This window comes from Notolabrus celidotus, chromosome 22, assembly GCF_009762535.1.
Source record: "Notolabrus celidotus isolate fNotCel1 chromosome 22, fNotCel1.pri, whole genome shotgun sequence".
Classification (NCBI taxonomy): domain Eukaryota; kingdom Metazoa; phylum Chordata; class Actinopteri; order Labriformes; family Labridae; genus Notolabrus; species Notolabrus celidotus.
Genome location: NC_048293.1, coordinates 13,236,289 through 13,263,787, shown reverse-complemented (window position 1 = coordinate 13,263,787; position 27,499 = coordinate 13,236,289). Strand labels below are relative to the sequence as shown.

Genomic DNA, 27,499 nt, shown 5'->3' with positions numbered 1-27,499 from the left:
TTTGTGTCTCAAGTGGAAAAGTGGATGATTTTCCATTTACCATGGTGGGAAATTAAACGCCTCAGTTTGTCAAAATGTGAGACTTAAACACTGGGTTGAAGGAAGCCTTTGTTTTCTGTCACACTGTGTTAAATCCCTCCTACACTGCTTAAATCAAATTGCAATCTCTTTTATTTGAAGAGCTGCATGGATTGATTACATGCTTGGTTGTTCTCTGGAAAATGCACGCTTGTATGTGTGTGTAAACACATAATGTGTGTGTTGTGGATGGCGCAGATAGGCCAGGAATTGGTCTTGTCGTAGGACTGTGGCGGAGAGTTCCTGCCGCCTGTTAGTCTGAGCATGCGGCCAGCAGATCTGTTTATTGTAGCCAGTGACGGTTTCCACAAGCCTAATGGGACTGACACCCCACTAATGATCTGAGCATGTACAAAACCACCTTCAACAGTTAGCAGACACTGCGCTACCACATAAAACCACCTCAAACACGAGCCAAACAGCACATAGCACCAGGACGCCCATTTTGTTTAGATTTTTTCCCCTGTTTCTTTTAATCCTTTTCTCTGTGTTCCAGTGACAGCTTGTAGAGGTAGTTTGGTAAAAAAAAAAAAGGCCTGCTCGCTCCCAGCATGAGGCTGCTTCCTTGTGCCTTAATGGGAGGTGAATGTGAAATTAACTATTTGAATCTGACAATGAAGGACAGCACCTTAATAAGCACTTCTAAGGGCTCTGGTCCCTGGCCTCGCCTGCTTGCCTCCCCTTTGTTGCCAAATTAAAAGGACATGGGACATGTAATGTAATTAGAGCTACTAGGGAGGGAGAAAGGTTGGGAAGGAGGGGAGTAGAGAAGGTAGCACTCTAGTTAAGGCAGAGAGGGGGTCAACTGCACCCGCCGGAGTGACTGGGGGACCTCAAGGGCCACCATGGTTCAAGGGCAAAGGGAGGCTCTCCCCCACACACCAACTACAAACACACATATATACGCATGTTCACACACCACACATGCCCTTCCACACCGAAGCTGATGAGTGAAAAGTGGAAGGAGAGGGTGTAAGGCGGTTGGCAGGCCGGCTTTGATCTGTCGGTGTGGAGAGATATCCGGCTCCCCTCGGATCAGAGTGCTCTTGTGCACACTGGAGCAGGCCCCCCTTTGGTGTGTGATTGACGGCTGCATGGCTGAGGGACTGAATAATCCACTCTAATAAGATGTAGGAAATGGACCTCCAGCGATCTCTCTGATCCAGACATCAGGACCACATTGACAGCTTTTCTGCAACGGGAACAGCTGGGAAACAGAATGCAAAGCATTACCTTGTTAGCTTGTAGCAGTGATTGAAAAGACTAGGGCTGTGATTCTGTCTTAACTGTTACTTTTACTTTTGCCAATATAATAACTGATGCATGGCAATGGTTGCACTTTTACAAAAACAAACTTTTGCTACTTAAGAGAAAAATTTTGCTTGTAATTAATCTCTTGCTTGCTCTCCACAAAACTGAGTCATTGCACAACTTTCACTTTTAGCCTCAGTGACAGTAATAAGTTAAGAATTTCTTACCAAATTGTAGTTTGGGTCAGTTTGAGGTATTTGGAGCTGAAATAACAGTATGATTGGTAGTGGATAGTTGTTTGTAGAACAGTAAGCATTGAGCGCTCCCCCTCTGCTAACACCAACCCACTACTTTCTGTTGATCCAGCATCACTGGAGCCTTCCTCCCCATCATTTTCTCTTCCCCTCCTCCTTCATTAAAGCCATAAATCTTTGACATCTCTCAGTATTTCAGACACAGAACAAGAGTCATTTTGTAAATGTTGTGGATGTTGATTCAATGTTTTGCACTGGTTTTCAATGTACTGTTGGCATTGTGATGCTTAGATTGTGTTTGCTTCTAATATAATGTGAGGTGTAACAAACTAACTGGGCTATTATTTATGTATTTCTCATAAGAAACATAAGTCTGTTCCTCAAGCACTGGCGGCCCTTGAGATTGCTTTGGTAAAGGTCTTGTCCATTCATGAGACTGACTGCTAATCATGAATTTCTTTACCTTCCAGCTGTTCTTACTGTGGACAACTCTGTAGTGGACTTTGAGACCATTGAAGCTTTATATGAAAATGTAAGTATGAAAGAGCAGTGTGCCTATTTTCAAGAAATCAAAACGGGGGATGTAATGTCATGCACCAGCCTAGAATTAAGAAAAACCTCTTTAATACTATAATATAGTTTTGTTGTAGAACAATACCTTTCTTTAGCACGTTATTGAGCTGCATCATACACGAGAACATATAGAACTATGTTGTTTTTTGGTAGTTTTCTTTGTCTGAATTTATTTATTTTTATTACTAAACCCTTTTATTCTGAGCTTCCTGTTGTCTGTCTTCACAGAGGGCTACCAATGATGAGATGATGATGATAAAAAAACATTTTGAGACCGCTAAAGAAGAGGAAATCAAACTGCTGGACAAGCCTGAACAGTAGGAATCATTTAAAATCATCATAAACCTGTTTATTTTTTTTGTCTTTATCAGAGAGAGAGAATATCAGGGAATTTGAATAGCATTTATATTTTGTTTGTCTGGTTTTCAACCAATTAAATTAGCTAAATTAAATTGATAAACAGCAATTTAGACAATTTCACAAGACACATCTGAAATCTGGTATCATTTCATTTTTTTGTTTCTTTGGATGTGAATGTGATGTACCAAAAAAAGAAAATGTAATCTCAATATTAATATCAATAGTGTTTCAATTATATAAAAATGTTTTATTATATAGGTAGCACCAAATTCCAAAAATCTGAAAAGGTTGCAACCTGTGCAAATCAGGGCATCATCCTTTTATTCCCTTCATAGTCCTCAGCTTTCATATGGCCTTCTACAAATGGGTGAATAAAAAGGATACATGGACATTGTTTTAGTATCTCAGTAGTTCCTGTCAGGGTTAAGTAGTCCCGACCAGTTAACGAGGCCCGGACCCAGCGGTGCCGCTCAGCCTGGCCTTCCTGTTTCCATGTTTGACCAGAGCTGTCACTATGGCTGCCAGAGTCATCCTTACTCAGTGTCTCCTTCCATCAGAAGGGCCTAATCACACAGGATGTTACCGCTCTGCTCCCCTCTGACACGGCACTGTTTACATAAGTCGTCCCGCATCAGGCCAGAGCTACCTTTGATCAATCTGTGTGCGCCGCTCTCTCTGCCTGCTTTCCTTCCACCCCGACCCCGCGGACCCTTCAAACCCAGCAGAGCAGCACCGCTCATGACTATCAGCTGCCTGTGTGCTTGAGAACAGCAACATTGACTCAGCCAGACTATGTGGAGCAGCAGGGCCTGCCAAGAACCCAGAATACTTCTTCCTTTTAGACAATTTGTTTAAATTTGTCATAACACATCACACCCCGATCTTTCCCCCTTCCCTCTCCCCGCTCTTCTCCCTAGGTTTCTTTATGAGCTCTCCCAGATTCCCGACTTCGCAGGCCGAGCACGCAGCATCATCTTTCAGTCAGTGTTCCTCGATACTATCGCTTCCATCCGCCGCAAGGTGGACCTCATCTCACGCATCAGCAAAGTAAGAGCTACATGTCAACAAACACTGCTTCAGAAAAGTGTTGAAAAGCTACATGAAGGCTTCCTAACACAGTGTGTGTGTGTGTGTGTGTGTGTGTGTGTGTGTGTGTGTGTGTGTGTGTGTGTGTGTGTGTGTGTGTGTGTGTGTGTGTGTTTCAGGAGCTGTTAGAGTGTCAAAGTTTAAAGGATGTTATGGGTCTGGTTCTGGCCTTTGGGAACTATATGAACGGGGGGAACAGGACAAGAGGTCAGGCTGATGGCTTTGGACTGGAAATCCTCCCAAAAATTAAGGATGTCAAGAGCAGGGTAACAAACAGAAACAGCCTCAAATGCTGTAACTACCTGACAAATAAGAGCCAAGTACAATCAAATCAAGGTGATACAACAATAAGCAGTTTAAATCCTGATCGTCATAGCCATATATTTCTTCCATAGGACAACAAGATGAATCTGGTGGATTATGTCGTTTTATACTACCTGCGTAATTTCGACGAGGTAAGGTATTATCAATTAAATTTACCTAGTTTTACTCCCATGCCAGTTTCTCAACACTCATAAACTGTTATGTATTCCAGCATGCTGGCACAGATAAGAGTGTGTTCCCTCTACCGGAGCCTCAGGAGTTCTTCCAGGCTGCTCAGGTGAAGTTTGAAGATCTCTCCAAGGACACCAGGAAGCTGAAGAAAGATCTGACAAGTAAGACATATCCTGTTGTTTAAATACAGTCAATTTATCACTGCATTTTCAATTTTGTTAGCCGATGTGATAGCATTTATGAGCATCCTTCATAAGAGTAGTTTAAATATAAATTCAAAGGCAGAGAGAGGTTTTAGGGTGTATTCAAAAACAATGAACGCCTGAAGCAGCTTTTTCCAGTTTCCAGACATTGCATCTTCACAGCCCTGTCATCTTAACACCACAAGCATTCTTGTTTTAACACCAATGACAGAACAGCTAGCTATGAAACATCCAAATTGCTCCAATGAACTCTTAAGCAAGGGTGGAGTTCAAAAAATCAAAGTCCAGCATGCTGGGGAAGCATCAGAGGGATAACTGCCAGATTAAAAAACTGATTTTGGTGTTGTGCACTTAAAGTGTTAGGGGCGCTGATCCACTCAGTAACCAAACCAGCCAGCCAGTCAGTCTTGGTCAGGGCCATGCAGAGGTTAAAGGCAATGCACCCCTGTGCCCCTCGTGTCTGTGGTTATTTAAATCAACCAATAATACGGCATATGAAAGCAATTAGATATGCTCTGCAAGTCTCCCCTACGTTTTTTAGATCGCTGTTAAAGCCCTCTCCTCACTGACCCGGGGGAAAAATACAAAGAGTCTACTGAAGTACCCAGACCCACCTCAAGCTGTCACTCATTTATTAGGAAAAATGGAAGACCTGAAGACAATAAATGCAACATAAGGGCCCTCGCATTTGATCTCCGCTGCAGCACAGTCTGGCAGAGTATTCCTCGGGGGTATTAGCATCACAGGGCGAGTGTTGGATTCTGGATGTTTGGTGAGCTCCACCTCTGACTCCAGCCATTTTTATCCTCTGCAGACGCCAGGAATAAATATTTATGCCCGGCTATTATAAACCTGCCTAAAGAAAGCAAGTGGTCTTAATTATGAAGCTAACACAGATCGCTTCCATCCGCAATGAGAATTCTGTCACTGAGAGGTTCACACTGAATCACATTTAACTCGCTCTGTTCGACTGAAAAAAGCAAAGGCTGGCAGGCTTCACCTGATCACGACTGCGTTGTCTTGCCCTCCAGGCTTGGGGTCAGAGGTCAGGAGACTTTGTACTAACAGTCAGAAACTCACCTCTCCTAGATTAACCTCTCAGGACGAAATCTGTTTGTGTAAATCAGTCTTTCCAAAGAATCTTGGTATTTTGCACAGGGTCGGTTTTGCACACATCACACATATCTCTCACTTTGCTCTGCGTGTGTGTGTAGAGTCCAGTCAGTGATGCTCAAGAGCAAGTCCCCGTCTGTTTGGTTGCCCTCTCCTTCACTAGCTTGTGCAGAAACATGATCCTCTTTTGATGGGGCTTCCTGTTTGGGGAGAGGGTGATGACCTCTCCCTGTGCTCCTCTCAAAGGGAGAGAGATGAGTAGGAGGCCACAAGGAGTTAAACCGACTGCAGGACTGCTATAAAGCATATCTTCTATTGTGTTTCTGTGACAAATCACACCTTTTAACCCTGGCATTTAAACCAACATTTAACTCTCAAATCCTGTACAACCTGAGCTCTCAGCTGCCTTTCAAACCTGAGGCTGAATCTGCAGATCAGGCAAGCGACCAGCTACATAAAGATCCATTTAACTGCCGCGTAATTGGACTTGACAGAGAGGCAGGGACGCTACCGAATGAAATAGGATCAAATAAAAAGAAACAGTCAGAGCTCATTTGCTGCCCAGGGGAGTTTAGTGTTTCACTGAGGGCCTGGCCCAGGTTAGGCATTCATCACTGTGGCAAATCAGACAGTGTCCTGATTTTAAATGGCCTTTAATGTCAGGTTCAGGCAGGGCCTTTAGCCTGAGCTCTGCTTTACGATGGAGCCTGGGCTCGGAACTGCATGTGTGAAGTCCAAGTGCTGAAGTATCGCTCCACTCGTTTAACCAAACATGTAATCGCTTCAATTCAACATTAGTTCTTTACATAAAGCAAGACTCCTCATATATTTAGCTCATTATTGTCATTGGCTTTTTTCTTATCACAGGGTTAGTCCATCTTGCTCCCTGCACCAACATTTGATCAAGGGTTAATGCTCCACCTCTAATTCTAAGTCCTGCGTGATGTTTCTACAAGCCAGCAAAATATTTTCCTGCAAAAAATTCAGAGAAGGCTTCTAGTTTGCTGGTTCCAGTTGATTCATGAGGAGTGGAAAGAGGTGAGGAGTGTCTTACCTTTCCCCACTGAAGCTGTCTCCTGGCTGGCTTCACAGAGGGGGGATAGAGGGTTCATCCAACAGAGAGCGGAGCTGGAAGTCTGACAGTCTGCTGGGTTTGGAGATAATTGGGGATCAGAGAGAGAATTCACTTTTCCAGGTATAAATTATTAGCATGTGCCAGGGTCGGAGCACCGCACTGATTTAACCTCTGATAAATAATGAAAAAAAAGCCAAAGTCATTTTTTACATGCAGATATTTGTCAGACTGGAAAATAACAATATATGACATTAATTATTTCATTAGCTGGAACTGTAGTTCCGCTGGCAACTGTTAAACAACAATGAAGTCACCGGTGTATCATCATGTGTTTCTCTGTCTACTGCTTTACTTCCTTAGTGTCCACTTTTAATAATGATCCAGAGCTACAGAGACAGGAGGTGGCGAGGCGTAGAGACAGAAACATTCATCAAACAGCTAGTTTAGTCCCCGGGTTCTCTCATCCACTGTTCAGCTTATTTTCTAATCCTCTCAAAGTTGTGCATTGTCTTTGTGCTGTGATTTCCTGGTAGCTGCAGTGGGGCTCATGCTTACCACAGTAAAATCATAAGTACATGCTGACATCAAAGTAAACCACACAGGGCAAATACTGGAGAACAATTCTGACTTTCTTGTTTGTTTGTCTTCCCGTTAGCTCCACCTCCGCCCCTCCTTTACCCACAGCTTGTTGTCTTGTTGTCTTATTTTACACAATACATCGCCAACTCACTCCTATTCATATATGATGGATTGGGGAATCATGCCTCTGGAGAAATAAAGTGAATCCATGTTTGAGTCTAACTTTAGGTTTTAACCATCATTGTGTGAAATACAGTATAGCTTCCGTTCAGTGTATATATATATATATATATATATATATATATATATATATATATATATATATATTATGGCAAGCCGTTCAGGAAATAATATATTGAATGAAAGTCTGAATATATTGAATGAAACTCGATATATATGGAATGAAGTCTGAATATATGGAATGAAACTCGATATATATGGAATGAAGTCTGAATATATTGAATGAAACTCGATATATATGGAATGAAACTCGATATATATGGAATGAAAGTCTGAATATATGGAATGAAACTCGATATATATGGAATGAAAGTCTGAATATATGGAATGAAACTTGATATATATGGAATGAAAGTCTGAATATATGGAATGAAACTTGATATATATGGAATGAAAGTCTGAATATATGGAATGAAACTTGATATATATGGAATGAAAGTCTGAATATATGGAATGAAACTTGATATATATGGAATGAAAGTCTGAATATATGGAATGAAACTTGATATATATGGAATGAAAGTCTGAATATATGGAATGAAACTTGATATATATGGAATGAAAGTCTGAATATATGGAATGAAACTTGATATATATGGAATGAAAGTCTGAATATATGGAATGAAACTTGATATATATGGAATGAAAGTCTGAATATATGGAATGAAACTTGATATATATGGAATGAAAGTCTGAATATATGGAATGAAACTCGATATATATGGAATGAAGTCTGAATATATTGAATGAAAGCTTAAATAAGTACTCTGAACACCACTTATAATCGTATTGTTTTATTGTCATCAAAGAGACTCATCTTTTATTAATGTCTCTCCGAAAATAACCTTTTGCACTTCTTTTTAGTGTTTCTGAGGGGACACATTTTCCTCTACCTCTGTAACCTGTGGTAATTTGGTCGTACTTTTTCATTACACTCACTCACTGTCAGATGATGCACACAGGTATGAGCTCCACCTGTTAACATTGAACAGGATGCTACATTATCACAAGTCATAACAAAAGTTAGCTAGCGAACTAGAGGACTGAACCACCTGAATAAAGAAGGGGCAATATCTCTAGCCTTTGTAGAAGTGTGTATAACCTGTGATGTTTAATATTTTCGTATTTTCACTTGTTTACTACCCTCCTAAATGCTTCTGCAGCCCACTGCTTCGTGTTCCTCTCGTCTCTCTGTGCAGACGGTCCGATCATCACTTTTGGATGAAACCAACTTAATAGAGAGGAGGGGTGGGTTCCTTTTTCCTATACGGATTGACTTAACAGCACATGCATTACCCAAGGGGTTGATAACCCCTTCATTAATTAAAATTGCAGTGAAAACATCTCGTGTCTCCCTCATGGTTGCATTACTAAAAGCTACGTCTAACCGGAAAACAAAATCACACCCCTATGATCACACCCCAGAAAGACAAGATGGCGCAGGCCATACATGACGTGATTTTTCATTCCATATATTCCGAGTTTCATTCCATATATATCGAGTTTCATTCCATATATATCAAGTTTCATTCAATATATTCAGACTTCATTCCATATATATCGAGTTTCATTCCATATATATCGAGTTTCATTCAATATATTCAGACTTCATTCCATATATATCGAGTTTCATTCCATATATATCAAGTTTCATTCAATATATTCAGACTTCATTCCATATATATCGAGTTTCATTCAATATATTCAGACTTCATTCCATATATATCGAGTTTCATTCCATATATCAAGTTTCATTCAATATATTCAGACTTCATTCCATATATATCGAGTTTCATTCAATATATTCAGACTTCATTCCATATATATCGAGTTTCATTCCATATATATCAAGTTTCATTCAATATATTCAGACTTCATTCCATATATATCGAGTTTCATTCAATATATTCAGACTTCATTCCATATATATCGAGTTTCATTCAATATATTCAGACTTCATTCCATATATATCAAGTTTCATTCAATATATTCAGACTTCATTCCATATATATCAAGTTTCATTCCATATATATCAAGTTTCATTCCATATATTCAGACTTCATTCCATATATATCAAGTTTCATTCCATATATATCAAGTTTCATTCCATATATTCAGACTTCATTCCATATATATCAAGTTTCATTCCATATATATCAAGTTTCATTCAATATATTCAGACTTCATTCCATATATATCGAGTTTCATTCCATATATATCAAGTTTCATTCAATATATTCAGACTTTCAATCCATATATTCAGACTTCATTCCATATATATTAATTTCCTGAACGGCTTGCCATAATATATATATATATATATATATATTTTTTTTTTTTTTTTTTTTTTTTTTTTTTTTTTTTTACATAGCCTAGATTTTTATCTTTTTATATATGTATGACATTAAGTGCTATACATCTGCAAGTGTATTTGCATTATTGTATGATCAATTCCATTTAATGTATAATCATGTGAGAGTTCTGGGTTATAACCATGCACTGCATATCTTTTGATTTAGACTTCCACAAAGGGAGTATTTTGGTGTAAAGGCACAATTTGTCATACCAGCTAAATTGTCAAAGTCCTGAAAAATGGTCTTTAGAAAAGAGTGGAAACTTGTATTTTAGTATTTATTGTATTTTAGTGCACACATATTTTGCTGTCGTCTCATGAGATAAAATGTTGATTTATTTTCTGTAATATTACCTTGTTATTTGAACATAAAAATGTTAATTCTAGATGTTCATAGTTCAGGTTTAAGTATCCATAATATAACTGAAGCAATTTTTTTTAAATCAAGACGTATACTACGCCTCACCAAATTTTTTTTAATCCATTTAGAAAATATTTTAAAAGATTCTACATTTTAATTAAGAGTTTGGCAAAATGATTTTGTTTTATCTACACTAATTGCCATTTTTTTGTAATTTATGTAAATTCACTATTTTTAATTGTATTTAGCAAAAAAAAAAATAATGATAATAATTGAAATTCCTCTAATCTCTGACCTTTTTTGCCATACAGATGTCTAAAAGTACGACTCTTCACTCATATAAATGATTTTCAGGTATATGAATTATATGTAATTCAATATTAATTGAATTACACTTATACATCATTGGTGAGTGAATAATTTTATCAGGATCCGTCTAAGGAATAATGTACAATTCTATCAAAAGAATATGTTAGGCCCAAATTTAAAGAAATAGCAGTAAGTAAAAAGACACCTATTAAAGGACACAGTCCATGATTTTTCATGTATACTTTTTCTAAGCAGCCCATAAGGACTGAATCAAAGAAACAGCTCTTCATACAACAACTTCACATGAAAAAAAAGGCCTCACTACAACTTTCTCTTTTTCTGCCCCTTTAACTTTCATTTTGGTTTTATTTTTGGCAAAGCCCATTCACTTAAGATCTTCCATCCTTACTGATGCATGGTGTCTGTCATTTACTTGCAGGAGAATCCTCCCTAACAAGGCACGCCTCCTAAAAAGTGTATTATCACTCTAAGACAATGTCTCAAACTGCAGCTTTTGGTTTTTTATTCTTTACAGCTGCTGTGTTTTGTGGGCTTCCTCCTTGCGGCCTTTGCTGTCTGGACCACATTTGGGAGAGAGCCGCCTTTTAAATTGTAGACTTGCTGTTTTGAACACTGTTTTTTAATGGGTCGTTTTGAGTTGGGGGATTTCTGGTGAGGAAACGCGGTTTTGTCCAAACAGGATATTTTGGTCGTCATGTTTGGTTGCCGATCTCTGGTTTTTATTTTGATAACTGCCGGCTCTCACTATTCACAAATTTTAAAAGAGTCCTGGAATCCAGACACTGAGGCTGTACGTAGTTACTCCTCAACTTTAATGCTCAGACGTCGTGTTTCCTGTCTGATTTATTAACACAGCCAATAAATAAAAGATGTAATAGACTGAGTTCACAGAGTTGCAGGTGCAGCTGCTTTGCATGCAAACGTTTGAGAGCCAAACTCAGATCTAAAAGCAGCCTCGCAGTGAAGTGAGACTGCGGCCAGACCTGTTAATGCTCTTGTTGTGTTGCAGAACTATTTAGCTATGCAGTCATAAGCAAGTAGAGGTATTTATTGCAGCCATTAATGACTTACAGGTTTGAGCAATGTGCCAAAGTTCTTTTACCAGGCGTCTGTGTGTATATTAACCCGGGTAACAGTTGAGAGGAAATGGGGAAGCTTCGGCTGGAGCACGCTCAGTCACGATTGTTTCCTCTCAGCGCGTGTGAGCTGGGTCATTTTGCGTTGTGCAGAAAACAAATCCACAAACAGCAAAGAGACATCTGCTGAACTCACATGTATATTATTAAGACATCCGGAAAGTAACAACATGTAGAACAAGACTCAAGTACTACTGATTTTTAAACCATAAAATACAAGCAAACAGGAGCCTATAGGGGAGAGGAGATTTCATAAATAAACAGAAAATACAACCATTTTTTTTTTGTTTTTACAAAAAATGTGCATGACATGTCACATTTACTGATTCACACCATATTCATACACTGATGGAAGAGGCTGCCAAAGCGCCTATCAGTAATTGCACTCACTGCTGACACAGCCATGGGGGCAGTTTTGGGGTTAAAGACGTTTCACCGCTTCAGACAGTGGGACCTGGTATCGAACCCCCAACCTTTCAGTTGAGAATCTCTACCACTGAGCCACAGTACCCCTTGCAAAAATGGCATACATGTATAAAACTGACAAACTGTCACAAAAAAACACTTAAAATTAATATTTCAATAATATAGTGTATAAAAAAATGTACCTATGCTTTTGGGTAAAAAGTATAACCTTTGATATTTTTAACCATTCCTTATTACATATCTTTATCTTAAAGAAATGTCGTATTTGAGGCTCTTTTCTTATTGTGTCTGTATTTCCCTCTATATGGAGGAAGTCACACCAGTTACATAATACATCATTTATATTTGTTCCCTGTCTTCTGTCATCAGCCTGTCAGAAAGACGTACAGACGGTGTGCGCCAACTCTTCAGAGGAATACCTCGAGCCCTTCAAGGGGAAGATGGAAAAGTTCCTTTCTGCAGGTGAGTCAAGATTCAGCTTTCTATGTGCTAAACTTAGACCGCGCTGTGATTGCATGTGATGTGGGGAGAGCATCAGCGACAAAACCATTGCATCGTTTCCTATTGTAGTGTCATGGCTTGCCACGCATATGGACACGGACGAGGAGCGGTCTGAGATAGCTAAAAAATGAATATTGAAGGTGTGTCTTGACGTGTTTTACACCGAGGGCTAGCATGTTTTTTTTTTATTAAGTGCAAACAAAGAAGGACAGAAGAAACACATCTCGTCCATCTTGGACGTCTCTAGCTAGTCACACAATGTGGTTTGTTTAGGTGACGCAAAAGACGTGTATATTTGATAGATGCTGTGTGGACAGCAAACATCTGTTTCACTGGTGGTATAAAAAAGTGCCTCATGTCATATTAATGGAGAGTAAAATCAGCATCAGAGGACAATAACAAAGTACTTAAGAAATAATCCATTTAAACTCCAGCATGCTGTTTACATCATATATTTCTCCATGTGTTTCCTCATTATGCAAATTCCCATCTTCTGTGAAGTAACCTTCTACTCTTAAGTCAAGAGGAGCCATAGGTTGAATTTTCTGTCCACACTATCCTCCCAATTCATGCACAATGACACACTAGAAGGCCTCGCCAGTGTTTGCCCTCACTCCCAACCTCCAGCTGACCTCTCTCATACAACACTCTGAAGGGAGCCTGAAGAAAATTCCTGTTGTCTCCAAAGATGAAACAGTATTTTAGACAGTGGATTTACAGCCGAGGAGATGGTCAGTAAAACGAGCTTACAGAGCTAGAAAAGCCCCATGTTCACCCTGATGCCTAGCATGAGACCTTTAAAAAGAGGAAGTTATAATTATGTTTTTTGCAGTGTCAGACAGTCAGCCTCTCAGTGCATGTGTGTGTGTGAGTTTTGTTCTTGCTGGGAGAGGGCGTCGTGGTGCACTGTAAGACAGCATGAGGACAGGAGTCTACAGGCCTGTAGAAGGGATCGCGTTGCCTCTAACATGGTTCTCATGGACTCCCAGCTTCCATAAAGCTGGCGGGACATCTCTGGCTGCGGCCTTGTAAAGGCTGGCTGGCCTCAGTGGATCGGCCCCGGGGACCACCAGGACTGAGGAAGAGCTAACACACTCTTATCATCGAGCTACCTGTCCCACTCCTGATTTTGTCTTTCCTCAGAACACAAAGTCTGCCTAATTATTAGTAAGAAGCAAGGAAAAACATGACAGTGGCACTGCCATCATTTAAGTTATCATCCATGGTGGCCAAAAGGGGTCCATGCTGCTCTACATTTGTGTCATCAAATCTTTATCATTCACAAACCTTATTCTGCATCCAAATGAGAGCGGTAAAGCCATCTTGCTTAGATCGCTCAGTCTCCCTCTGTTGCTGTCACATCACTTGATTCAATTACAACAGGACAAACTGTGAAAGTGGCTCCAGATACTGATCAGATGTCTCGAGGAGAAACTCTTGAAGGCTTGCCACTAAAGCATTCTCATGTGATTACTGTGTTTTGCATTGCAGCATGTATTCTGCAAGAAAACAAGAGCATACTATTTTTTTTTGCAAAAGGAGAGTTCACCCCAATCAAAACGGAGACTTATCTTATAAAAACAAAGTCCCTGCTACTCTTTAAGCTCCACAGACCCCTAACAAATAAACTTGTACACAACATGATTTACCTTTTAGCTTATTTAATTATGTGTATGTGAGTTGGGGGGTTGCAAAGTTATATCATGCAACAGAAATCCGGGGAAATTTCCATCTTCCTCATCTTGTAAGACCACAAAGCTCTGCTCTCAGTGGGTAACGCCTTTTCATATTGAACCCACAACTTTCCAATATTGATGTCCCAGTGTTTGATTTCACTTTATATTGAGGATGTGCAGAAGCATAGGTGGTAAATGCACAGTGGTAGCTCCACATATGCGCACTTTCACATACACAGACATGCATATACACACAGCCCTGCCTGTTCCGCCAGCTCATAGTAATCCTTGCCTCTTTAGCGCCTCTGTTGCTACCTCTGACTCTGGCGCAGCTTCGTCCTCCCAATATGCCTCGATGACACTCATATCAAAAGCGAGATATTATAGGGATGTAGGTATTCCACCTTTAACTGGCAGTTTGAGATGGGCTGTCACCAACTCAAACCACAAGTCAACAAGGAATTCCCTTTATTACTTTTTAAAAATGTTATCAAAGCATAAAAAAGGAACGCCTCAATCCACAACCCTGATGAGCACATAGACCAAAGATTTGTCTCAAATTCATAGAAGAAATTTACATTCTCTCTCATTGTATTCTGTTGAAGCACCAATGGACATCTCAACATTTTCATTACCCTAATCCATGTTTATGGCGCTATAAATTAATCTAGCTACCAAAATAAAAGCTTGAAAATGAGACAGTAAATGGCTGTGGCTAAGCCATAGAAATGATCCATTTTCTGGTCTGGTCACGTTGGTGTAAAGTTGGAGATTTCAGTATGCTTCAGACTTGCGCAATAGCAAAATGATGCATGATTGAGCTTGTCTTGCAGAAAATCTTTGGTTTGATGTTAAAACTCTCACCATGGCTGGATACTAGATTACTTGAATAAAGAGTGGTTAAACCGTACTTTCACCCCATCATACAGGAGTCAGATGGAGTATCTCACAGCGAGTTTGTAGCCATATGTTTGCGGCTCAGAGTGAAAATTTGTGGGGATTCCATGTTTGTGGAACCGTTTCTGAAAGCTGTTTGTAATTGCACACAGAGTCTGTGTTGCTGTTCTTTAAATTAATCGACCACAGCATTGTTCTCATGATTTATCCACCGTAAATCAGTCAGAATCTGAAGTCTTTCCCGAGCTTTGTTCAGTATCACAGAATATTTGAACGCTATTAAAACCTCTGTTGCTGCCACTGGCTACGAAACGGACCTGGTTTCCGACAGCACATCTTGAACATAAACTTTCCAATGGAATACTTGTAAACCTTTCTATCATAAACAGAATTCCTCTAGCCGTTGGCTGCGCGTCGGGGAGGAGCGGTGTGTAATCATTGTTCGTGATGATTCCATGACTTCAAAAGGCAAAAACAAAGCAACAGTCCTCACATCAAACACAGCTGAAGCTCTTAAACTCTGACTCATCGGCAAATGCGTGAACTTCTCATTCAGGTAAATGTTCCAGAGGCTGACCGCAGACTCATGTGTTTGACACATGATTTTAGATATCGAAATTAACTTTGAGGAAACAGGGTTGAGAAAAAAGAGATCAAAGTGTATCAGTGATCAACGCTTTGTTGTGAGTCTTGTGTTTCTGAGCAGCACTGACCTGTGACCCTGTGGAGAGGCTCACAGCAGGGCCTGCAGGTGAACCCAAACGCCCTGCGCTGTGCCTTTTAAACAAGCCTGTATGATCTCTCCCAGATCTAACCTCTTATATCAAGTGATCTGCTCTCTTGTAAGGCTGTTCCTGTCTTCATCCCATCACTGTTACTCCTGTGGTTACAAGCAAACTCCTACCTGCATTATGATTTGTATGATATATTGAGACTCTACTTTATGAAGCATTATCCTGAGCTCATTTCTGGCATCTTTGCATTTCACCTACACTTTCTTTCTCTACATAAAGACCCCATCTCTAAGGTTAAGCTCACAATCAAAGACAAACCCTCACATCAGACTGTTTGTCACAACATCAGATTTACCACCTTCTTGTTTCCCCTTTTTAATAAGCTCTTTGAAACCTCTGGGGATACCCTGTTGGAAATATTTTCATGTTGAATACGCGCCACACCTAATTAAAAACAACTCTCTTTTATTCATCATCTGGCTCTATTAGCAAGTACACATGTATCATCACATCCTCACACTTTTTTTGTTGTTGTCTGTGAGTCACATCCCAATAACCAGAATTCCACTTGTCCAGATGACCAAGAATTACGTAAATCAAGCAGATCCGCAGATGATGACTGACCCAAGAGCCTGTTTTTGATGAAGCCTTTGAGATGTGTTCAGATAAAGATGGTGTTGAGGAACAAAGTGGATGCTTCTCAGAGGTCCTGAAGGTCCTCGGCATTCCTCTCAGTGATCCGTCTCTTTGTTATCTAACTGCTAGGTAAAGCAGCAGTTTGGAAAAGTGTGTCAGAGTTTTAAAGCCCTAATTTATTATCCCTCTCAGCATGCACATCTCATAACTTTCTAGTTAGCGACTACTGGTTTCATGTTTACACAAGGAGTCAAGGAAGAGAAACTTCACACATCCTCTCTCTCTCTCTCCCTCTCTCTCTCTCCCTCGGCTCCAGTGCCACCTCTGCACAGTCGCACCAGAGGGGTACCTCAGGCGCCAGCCTGACCCCTGCTGAGACTAACGCCATTGGTCACGGCCCCTCTCCTTGCCCCCCCTCCTCCATGTACCCCAGACATGGCCACAACCTCCCTTCATTAGGTTTACCTTCTTGCCCACATACATAAGAAAAAAAAGAGTCAAAGTAAGCGGGGTGGTTGGTTGGAGGCTTAAGCTCACCTTCTCCCAGAAGACCCCCAAACCTCTCTTTGAACAATTTTTGGAGACTTCCCGCTCTTAAATCTTCAAGTAGGAAAGGTCCCCCATCATTGTAAAAGGGATGAATCTGGAAAAATGCAATAAATCTGAGATCACAGGCTCTCTCTGGCCCTAGATAAATTCTTGCACCTCGGCCTGGCCCGCCGCACACATCTGCCTTGCATTTGTACACTTTTACATGGCAGGAGTCCACAGGAGCCTTCAGTTCCCAAGCCTCCGTGCTCAATCCTGCACCCCTGCTACAGCTCTGCTCAGAACATGCACATGTATGTCACCACAACACACACTTACACTTAAACACACATCTCCACAAACACACCACCGCTCCCCACCCTGAACACAGGCATCACAGGCTCACACTCTCATGCGTCAACGCACAGAGGCATGTCAAAGTTTACAATGTGCTTAACTGTCACTTCGATAAAACGCTTGATGCTAAAATGACATCTTAACACTAAGCCCGTCTTCTTCTTTTCTCTTCTATGAGCAACTCTGACAAAGACTTTTGAACACAGCGCCCTCATCTGGGACCAGTCCTGTGAATCTGAGACTGAAGTCATCAAAAGTCCCATCATGTATCCCCTCAATCTAAATCCAATATTCTCTCTTTTTTACAGCTCAAAAAGATCATTCAGCTGAAGAAGACCGCCTCAATGACGGACAGAAAAGGTAAGGGATCAACTCACCACCACTTACATTGACTGTAGTGTTTGGGTCGTAATTTCTTAAAATTAGCCCAATTATTGTGTGATAAAGCTGACCCCTGACCCTCTGCAGCAGTTGATAGCCTAGCTTCCGTTCCAGTTCTTCAGCCGGTTTCTCAACAAAGGGGCCGAGCTGATCGCAGTCCCCTGTGGGTAATGCACTTAAAGCTGACAAGTACCTCATACAACCCCTCTTCAAAAAAACAAACTATGCTTAAAGTACAGATGTTGGAATTCAACAAATTTCCATAATTTGCATTGAAGACAAATAAACAAGACGCCAGTGCTCACCAGAATCACAGTGGATTTCAACACCATCAACAGGCAGTGTAATGTATTTTAAGCCTGAAGCCCAGCACTTCCTCCCCTGCAGTTCCTATCATTCTTATCTGCCATGTTTTGTGCAGAAGACTCCCAAGAGTTTTCTGAGCGGCATCTGATTTATAGGCGTGAGACACAGTGTCCGAGTGAAATCATATCTGGAACATTTCATATTGGAAAAAGATGGTGCAGCAGACAAACAAAGTGAATAGATTATTTTTGCCTTGTTTGGATAGAGAGCAGAGTTGTTTGCTTTATATTCTAACTCTCCCACTTTCAAAATGAATCATGAAAGCACATAAAGGAGAAAGTGAAAGACGCAGGACACGGGGAAATGGAAACCATAAACAATAAAGAAGTTGATTGCTTTAGACAAAACAATAACTCAGCAAGACTTTTCATTCTTATTTCAACATTTTTAAGCCAAGAGAACGGCCAGGGGGACTTGTGCAGTTCTCACTCTCAGTCCTGGCCTCTCACATCGGCGATATCTCTTTGCACTTTGCACTGACTTGGACCTACACATTTCTTGGTGGATGTGTGCGTGTAGTTCTGGCTCGTGTACCAGAGTGACACCACTGTAATGAAGGTGTTGAACTTGAGGTGGAATATTGATCAAAAGGGCCCCGCAGCTGACAGCACCTTGTTTTTAATGAAGTTTTCCTTTAATTTCATCTAAAGAGGGGACTGGCTGACTGGCGCTAGGTAGAGCAGAAGTTAGGAGGGGAGAGGGAGGGTGGGGGGACTTTTTTCCCACAGAGTCACCTCGTAAAAGTGACACGTTGTTGATGAATATGGGCGTCAGCGGGCTCACCGGGCCCTGGGTGGGCTCTCACATCTGCGCTGGACGAGGGATCCTCACACACAGCAGCAGAGCAGAGGTCCACAAACGTTATGGCTGGGTGTTAATAAAGGAAATAGACAACACATCCTTTGTGCTACCTAACACCTCTCCCTCATGAGGAGTCAGGTTTAGACGCCTGAGTCAAAATCAACAAACCATTTAAGACAATCAAGTCTCATGACCAGAGTCAGGGATTATTAAGGCAATTACAATGGTGACTTCCAACAATTACATTCATTATCTGTTAATTAACAAGTATTTTTACATTTCATTTTTTATATTCTAATGTCTATACAATGTGAGAAAATAGATAATATGTGAATCAGTTTCAAGATTGTTGATCTTACAAAAGTTGAAAAATAGATCTAATATATTATATGAATTTTGAGTGACCCAGCACTTGGTACTTATTGTAATTATTGTGGTGATGACAAGTTAATTGTTGATGATGATAATGGAAGGTCTTAAATTGTTTGGTTGCTTCATTGTAGATGTTCCTTATTTTACAAAAAATAAAATAAAAAATCCTTATTTACTTATGTGCTTTGCCTTTACACTGCTTGGCAGTACCTGCATCCAAATGGACTTGAAGCACTTTGTTACTCTTACTGATCTTGTTTCCTCTTGTCTGGATCTTTTCTTCTTAGGGCCCGAGCACCGACAAGGTCGGTGAAGGCCCTCTTGTAACCCGAGGGATTATGTTGTACTTGTTCTCGTATGTACGTCGCTTTGGATAAGAGAGTCTGCTAAATGACATTGTAACATTGTGAGACATATTTAGTTGCAAACATTGTAGCTATTTTTTTTTCTTTCAAAGTTATATTTTTGGGCATTTTTGCTTTTATTGATAGGATAGCTGTAGAGAGACAGGAAATGTGGGGAGTAGAGAGTGGGGGAAGACATGCAGCAAATGTTCGCATCAAGGAGTCGAACCGTGAGCTCTGAGATGAGGACTTATAGCCTCTGTATGTGGGGCGCTTAGACCTCTAGGCCACCAGTACCCCCATAGTAGCTATTTTTAGTTCTTCAGCAAGCAACAAGAAATAAAGATGTTGTTTATGCTCTGGAGTTAAATACTTGAATTTGTTTCTTCCTTACTTATTAGAAGGTTTGTTATCATCTCTTTTGAAAAAAAACTTTTTTCAACACATTTTTTTTAGGTTAAATATCAAAAAAGTTAGCTGTTAGTGTCGTTATCAAACTCAGTTATTACAACTGTTGTTATTTTTGCATCAGCATCAAAAGTTTTGTGCCCAGATGTGCACATAGCCTTATGGCCGATATGATGGTCAGTCCTGGTTGGATTCCAACCTGCAGCCTGTTTCTCGAAGTCAATTCCTCACTATCTCTCCTGGTTCCCTGCTCTGTCCTCTGTCCTCTCCTCTCTAATAAAATGGTGTAACACCCCTCTCTAAAGAAAAATATACGAATATAAAGTATATAGCTTAAAAAAAAAACACTACTGAAATGTTTTCCATAAAAAGCTTGGTCGGCATATCTTTGGCAATCGCACAACCTTTAATTTATCACAATCTTTAGGGCATTATTTCAACTTTTTACCACACTTGTAATTTCTGATCTAAAACTGTTTTAGTAACACATTTACACTGGCCTGAGAAGCCTCTCTCACAAGCTCCATGTGAGCATGGGTACATTTTAATCTGCCTAACAGGTTAGCATTATCATACTGTGCATGTTGCAATGCTGGTGTTAGCATTTGCCCAGTGCTTTGAGGAATTTGCTCACGGAGAGCTGGCTGTAGACTCCAAGCCTTGTTCCTGTATTGACACATATCAAATGTATCCGTCCAATTTATGCTAAATTAATTTAGGTCAATGTCTTTGTTTTTATATTTGGAAAATAGACTGCGATAAGCATTAAAACTGAACCATCGCTCAGTTTAACCATCATAAAGCACTGTGCAACATACTCGCAACAAATGCCTCTCTATCACCCTAACTTATTTGGAACTTTTTGAGCGAGAGGTATTTTTGCATTGTTGATGCTGATGCCTTTTCTTCAACATGCAGTCTTAATTTGTCTGCTGCATGTTTGGGTTCCAGCAAGGTTTTCTGGTTCTGTCCTCAGTTCCGTCTCATTAACTTTGCTTCTCCCACATCATGCTCAATTTCATTTGGCCTCCACCATCACTGTGCCGTTTATGGTTTCAGAGATGCCAGTCAGTTTATTCTTCTGCCCGGGTATTGTGTGAGGACTTAGTGCCTCTGCTGAATCAGCCAACAACACAGCGTTAACTTGTGTAATCTTTTGACTGGGAAAACAAAAGAATGCAGGATTGTCTGTCCAAATATTTCTCTGATTCTCATGGCTGGTTTTGTAATGGCTTATTTTTTTATATAGCTGTCAGTGAGGAATGCCTGCTGTGGGTGCTGCAGTAAACTATCTCACGGCAATGGCATCATAACGTGGATTACAGAAGTGTGTGTTTGTTTGCATGTGTGCACAAGTGGAATTCTTCTGCGCCTGTGAATGAACAAAGGTCTGCTTGATTGTGTTTATGTTTTGTAGGTACACTCACATGTGCGAGTGTGCCTGCATCTGTTTTGAGTAAATCTTTGTGTATCTGCTTGTTGCATGTGCTCAGGCGGGTAAAAGGCAAAGCACTGATGCTTGATTTGTGCATTCTTTGACATGATGACCCAGGGTCAGGAGAGGAGCTGATAGAGAGGAGACCCTGTTCATCATGCCAGACCAGGCCAGCTGCGGCAAAGGTCTGTTTGGTCAGTCTAAACATCCAAGAGCCTGTGATTTCTTTTGTAGCGTACAGAATGATCTACAGCGAAATGACGCATCACTGGGAAATGTGAAGCAGGCTCACGCAGGAGCCCTCTTTGTTTTCAGCTTTCAGCAACGCCGTCTGGGCAGCACATTGCACTGTTTCACTCCGTATGAACATGTCTTGGATTAGCGTCGCCAAAAGCCACCTAGCATCTGGAGGTCAGAGCCGATCTATGTGTCAATGGGACAAGGAGCATCTCTTGAGTCATAGCACGCTTTATCAACTCACTGACAGGCAGGGCTTGAAAATGTCTTTCATGTTTAGGTTGAGGGAATCTGAAAGAGTCGGCTGGGTGCAGGCTTCAGGGAGAAGAGCTGGCTTACGACACTGTTAGAGTCAGTACTGTGAGCAAAAACCCAGAAGCTTTTATTCACAAAGATCCATGGAGGGATCTCTATGTTTTTGTTCACGCACATCTGCCTGATTGGGCTCACATGTGCGTATATCATATCCTATTCGTCTTTGATTGTCTGCCAGTAAATATGTTCCTGGAGATGTACGAGTTCAACAGTAGTGTGTGTTTTAGGGTCTGTGTGTGTGGAGGAGCAGCAGCCTGTTCTTGTCTGGTTCTGTCTCCTCTGGCAGTCTTCCCCTGTGGCTGTGGAGGTCAATGTGATAATGGAGCTGCCGCTACTGGCTCTCCCCTGTGGCCCAGCAGGGTGGACACTCTCCCTCCAGCTCTCATGCTTGCCTCTTCATCTACCTCTACATCCATCATTATCTGTGCCTGTGCTGGACTGTATTACCCTCAATTTGTCTCTGTGTCTCATGCATATATGCACCTTAGCTTCCCTGTTCTGTATGACCCCTCTGTTTATAACTTTAGCTTGTAAATCTAGCACAGTTCACTGAAACACTCTGGGTTTATGTTTGAGATTATTTAGAGGTGTTTATGCATCATAAGACAACACTGTTTGTGCCTCTGCTCTGTTTCCACCTACAGTTTCCAGGACATGGTGAGCTACTTTGGGGTTAGGCCAAAGTCTGGAGAGAAAGATGTGGACCCAAGTTTCGTGTTCATGCTTTGGTACGAGTTCTGCAACGACTTCAAGAATGCCTGGGTACGACACAGCAAGACCATTTCCAAGGAGAGGTGAGTTAGAATCCGGTCAAAGTGTTTGTCTAAGAATTACACAGATTATTTTACATGTCGAGAAGAGAACAACGTAACCTGTCTGAGGCGTTTTGGATGACGAAAAAAGCCTGTGTTACACGTGTGAGACATGGGGGCAAGGAGTTCATTTTTCAAAGGCAGGAGACATCTGACTAAAGAAATTGATAACCCTGAGTTGCATTGTGGGATATGTAGGATCCAGTAGTATTGGAGCTTGACTCTTAAAAGGGAATACAGTCTATTTTTGTGGCTTCATAGCTCAGAATTTATTTTCTTTAGCTACTTTATCTTGATGTGTGTGGTGCTCCTCTACGAGAAGATGCACCCAAACTCTGAAAAATACTCAGGTTTAACCTCTCATCCACAGCTTAGCTAACTACAGGACTGCAGTTTGTAGTATTCTTTGCATTGTTTAATAGAGACTTCAGCTTATCAAATGACTGGAATGGTCAACCAAACTTATCTGGTTCAATGTGAAATAAAAACATATTTGATGTAGCTAGCTACTTTAGCCTTGTTACTATAGCTTAGCTTGCTACATTTCTATGAGAGATGGCGTTGATGTAGTGCAGCTCAATCTAATGTAGAAAAAGGGTCTGTGTCCACCATTGGTTAACACTTGTTAAAAGCTTTTCCCTCATGAATGTCAAAATCATCGATACCAAGACAATGGTGAAATACTGTTTAGAAAATAAACCATGTGGGGAATGTTTTTGTCTGAAAAGCAGATTGGTTGCTTTCAGTGGAAATAATAATGATATAATAATAATAATAAATGCTCTGTTAGCTCTCTCAGTTGAAAACAGTTCAAAACCCTTCGCTCATAAATCTCACTTCTCTCTCAAAGACCAATTAAATCAAGAAGAAACAATACTTACAATCTCCACTCAGACTCATTTTCAAGGGTTTAATTTTCAAGTCATGCCTCTCCATTACTTTTGATTTGTAACATTTCCTAGAATAGAAGTAAATATAAAGCATACTCAACATACCATTTCAAACAGACTTGTTTATGTTTGTCAGTGGAGCTGAAGTGTTGTGAAACTTTTTGTGACCTAGCAAGAGTAGATGCTGGTGAGAACCCCCCTGGGTTTGAGGTAAAGGGCATTTCCAGTTTAAAAAACGCAGTCAGTGGACACAGGCCTTTGCTAGTAGCTTATAACTAGCTACAATTCAAAAAAGGTTTCCTAACAGTCTAACTTTGCAGTTCTTAAGGCCACTGCTCATAACGCTACTACCAATTGGTGCTTGGGTGATGAGCAGTTGCTGGTTAGGAATTAAGTCACAGAGGGGGGCCATCAAAGAGAAGGCCAACAGGAGTAGTTGAGGCCTCTGTCTGAAGGATTAAGGCCTAAATTTATGATGTTTCCTCTGACCTGAGGCGTCATGTTGGGGGGGAATTCCACTGAGGGAGCGCAGACCCTCCTGGCAGCCGCCTGGCTTTACTAGTCAGCGGACTGAGGGTCAGAACTGGTAAACACTGTAATGATGCTGGACTGGTGCGCAGGATTGCTGAATGTGCAGAGATGACAACAACACCATAAGCGAACATTAACCACTAGAGAAAGTAGCATCATAGTTTGAAGTATGGTGTAGTGCCTTCATGGTTCGTCACACTCTGAACATGTCGAACAAGTTAATACCCTTCCTCTGCTGATCCACGTGTTCTCCCTTCATTGTACACTAGGTAACTGTGCCTTGCATTACTCCCAGCTGATTGTGCTTACGTACAATTAACTTTATTTTAAATGGTGTTGCGCACCCATAAAAGCCAAGTGTTTTTTAAAGGCTGCCTCATTATCTCATCAACCCACTGTCATTCTCTACTGCCTCTCACTTACAGGCCTTTCACTGACCGCAAACTCCTCAGAGGATCAGTGTGTCCGCCTGTGTGTGTGCTTATGTGCATGTGTGTGTGTTTAAGACTCTACATGGCTCCATGACACAAGGTGCCCCAGGGAGATACTTAAGTGTCTTGCTCTTACAAACAACTTCAGAGGGTCGCTGTGATGAGAGGCTTCTGACTTTACATTGTTTTTATGAGTTGCACAAGCACTGATTGCATGATTTAGCTCCACAGCGTTCAGCGTGCACTTTAAGTTGAGAAAGGGACACAAATGTGAAGGCCATGTGGATTTGTTCTCTCGCCATAGGTTGAAGGAAGCTCAAGAAAACATCAAGAAGATAACAGCGGAGAAGAGAGTTGAGACTAAGAAGGTCAATGCCAACAGTCTGGTAAGGAATTATAAGTGCACAGAAGTAAAACACTTTCTTTTGTCTAATGAGAATCAATAAACTGAATCTTCTTGTGATTCTTGCCCACAGAAAGAGAGGCTGCGGCAGAAAGAAGCCACACCGTCTTCGAGCTGAATGAAGTGACAGGAGGAGAAGAAGATTGCAGATTAGGAAGTGTTAAGGCCTCATCTCTCCTACATTTACCACCTGCCTCAATAACTTCTCGCCCTCCCCCTTTTCCTCAAACGGACTCATAACCAAACCTCACCAGACTCTAACTACTCCCACTGCCATATCTCCTCCCTACCAACCTCCACCCTTCTCCACCGGCCTTTTGCGGATCTTTTGCCACACAGACAGAAGTCAGGCCTGCAGCGAGTATGCATGGCTGACACCACTGCAGTGATGAGAGTCTGAGAGGCCAAAGGTTGATCTCATTCATCCAGAGCGGTGTGACCTCTGAGTGGCTGGCTTGTGAAAGGTCTCAAGGGGTCAGTGGGATCCAGCTGACACATCCACGAGGCTCTATCCAGATCTGCGAAAGCTGAAACACTTTTTCTATTGAAGTTACAGAGCAGAACGATCATGCTCTTACATAGTCAGTGTTAAGATTTCATATGAACGGAAAGAAAGGAAGATATCTCTGAAAGTGTTGAAGAATCAGTCCTCAGTGTCCTTGGCTGTAGAGAATAGCTCCTCATCCTCCACGGCTCATTCAAAGTCTTGTAAATCTGTCATATCATAGAACCGGCAGGGACCGTGCGGCTTATGATGAATGATCTCTGCTTGCCTTTCAGCACGGATGAAGACACGTTGTGTATAAATGTGCGTGCACCAATCAGAATGTGGTACCACTTTGTGTAGCACTGCACCAGACTGACCTCTCCTGGGTGTCGACAAGAGAGGAGCGGAACTTTGGTAGCGAGCCCTCGGCCCTGTAACACTCAAAAAACACGTACTTAAGAAACATCAGAAGAACACAACAGGATTTGGGCCCTGCACTCACTCGTCCCAGATATTAAATATGCATTATAGAAACGTGTTAATCCTTTACAGAGTGCTGCACATCACTGGTGTTGTGCACACTTTTAAGCACTTTACCGCTTGCAGAAGCTGTTTGTTGTAGCTCGCTAGTAGCCCCACTCCCCTCGTTTGCCAACTGTGTTTTTCACATCTCGCACTTTTTTGGCACCTCTTTCCTATGCAAGGGTTTGGTTTCCTTAATGTGTATGTACATTTATGAATTGCATTGCTTCAGGTTTAGATTTTTTTATTTCTGAGAAGAGCTCAGTTTTATTTTGCATATGGAAGGTGTAACCATGCTCCTGTAACATTAAAAAAAAATCTATTTATGTAGGGAAAGATTTATTTTAAGCCAAAAAAGCTGTGTTCCCTTTGAGGCTGTATTTTTTTAGAGTTATGGTTGACCGAGAAGTTGCCTGAAAGTGGAGTCACGTGAAAGATATATATTCACAAAGAGATCTGGAGATATTTGCATTTATTTTGGAGAGATGAGGGTCTTATTTTGTGTATTGAGAACATTGAAGCATATCACCTTGAAGCCATGTGAGTTGTTATACCTCAGACAAACTTCCAGTATCAGAGTTCCCATAAACCTGCACCTTGAATTACTTTTTTACCCTCCAAAGTCTTTCACCTGTGCCATTTATTTTGTATAAAAATCTAGATATTTCATAACTGTAAACTATGTTTTACGTCAGAGGGAAATGTAAGAAAAAGAGCGAATATGAACAAAGAACCTCCTGTAGCCTCTACTGTACATGTGTCGGTTCATATACCCCTCAGTAGCTCTTATGTAGGTGCTCTGTACTTTTATGGAATTGTTTTAAATTTCAACAATAAACTACTGGATGCCGAACAAACTGGAACAATATCTCTGCAGTTTCATCTGTCAACATTTCCATTAAAGCAGCTTTTAAAGCCCAGCGGTGCAGCGAGCAGATGTGATATTTATGGCAGAAAGCTGTCTCATGGAAGAGGATGCGATGAGTCATAATTCACAGGATTTTCAACAAAGTGTGAGTCACAGTGAAGGTATTCAATCAGGCTTCAGTTTAAGGCGTTTAGAACTTGTTCCAGGAAGAAATACATTGACCCCCTTATCAGGAGGATGTGTTACTCAGATATGTTTAAGAGAGGTCAGATTTCAGAAACGTAAATATTAAGAAGAAGAAGATGTATTTAAGAGTTTGGCCCGTTTATTTTCACCCAGTTCACACCTGGTGAATCTTGGTTAGCACATAGAAAGTCGTTAAAACGCTCAGTCACATTGCATTGTGTGATGCGTTTAGGTTCACCACAGAAGAATGAATATATTAATTCTGCATTAAGATAAAAAAATAACCGTAGCTTGACACCTGTGGCGCTTCAAGCTCAGCCTATTTTTTATCCAAACACCGAAACAGTTGCAAAGATTGGGTTTAAAAAATGTCCCCATGAGGATAAAAGTTATGGGATTCAAAATAAAAAATCTGCGATCTCTTAGAGCTGCATTTATTAAACTTAATTTGCTTATTAAACTTCAAGG

The 27,499-nt window shown here is 40.9% G+C and overlaps 1 protein-coding gene across 1 annotated transcript in view; it reads left to right on the top strand.

Moving 5' to 3' along the window:
• LOC117805731 (formin-like) overlaps nt 1-26,834 on the top strand; it is a 46,636-nt gene extending 19,802 nt beyond the window's left edge. Inside the window, exons 7-17 of the mRNA XM_034674259.1 lie at nt 2,054-2,115; nt 2,385-2,473; nt 3,434-3,563; nt 3,722-3,868; nt 3,998-4,057; nt 4,138-4,258; nt 12,283-12,375; nt 17,551-17,602; nt 22,546-22,695; nt 24,870-24,951; nt 25,042-26,834. Coding sequence (XP_034530150.1) covers nt 2,054-2,115; nt 2,385-2,473; nt 3,434-3,563; nt 3,722-3,868; nt 3,998-4,057; nt 4,138-4,258; nt 12,283-12,375; nt 17,551-17,602; nt 22,546-22,695; nt 24,870-24,951; nt 25,042-25,086 — 1,031 coding nt within the window. The 3' untranslated portion in view covers nt 25,087-26,834. The remainder of the gene's footprint in view (nt 1-2,053; nt 2,116-2,384; nt 2,474-3,433; nt 3,564-3,721; nt 3,869-3,997; nt 4,058-4,137; nt 4,259-12,282; nt 12,376-17,550; nt 17,603-22,545; nt 22,696-24,869; nt 24,952-25,041) is intronic.
• The last annotated feature ends 665 nt before the right edge of the window (nt 26,835-27,499 follow it).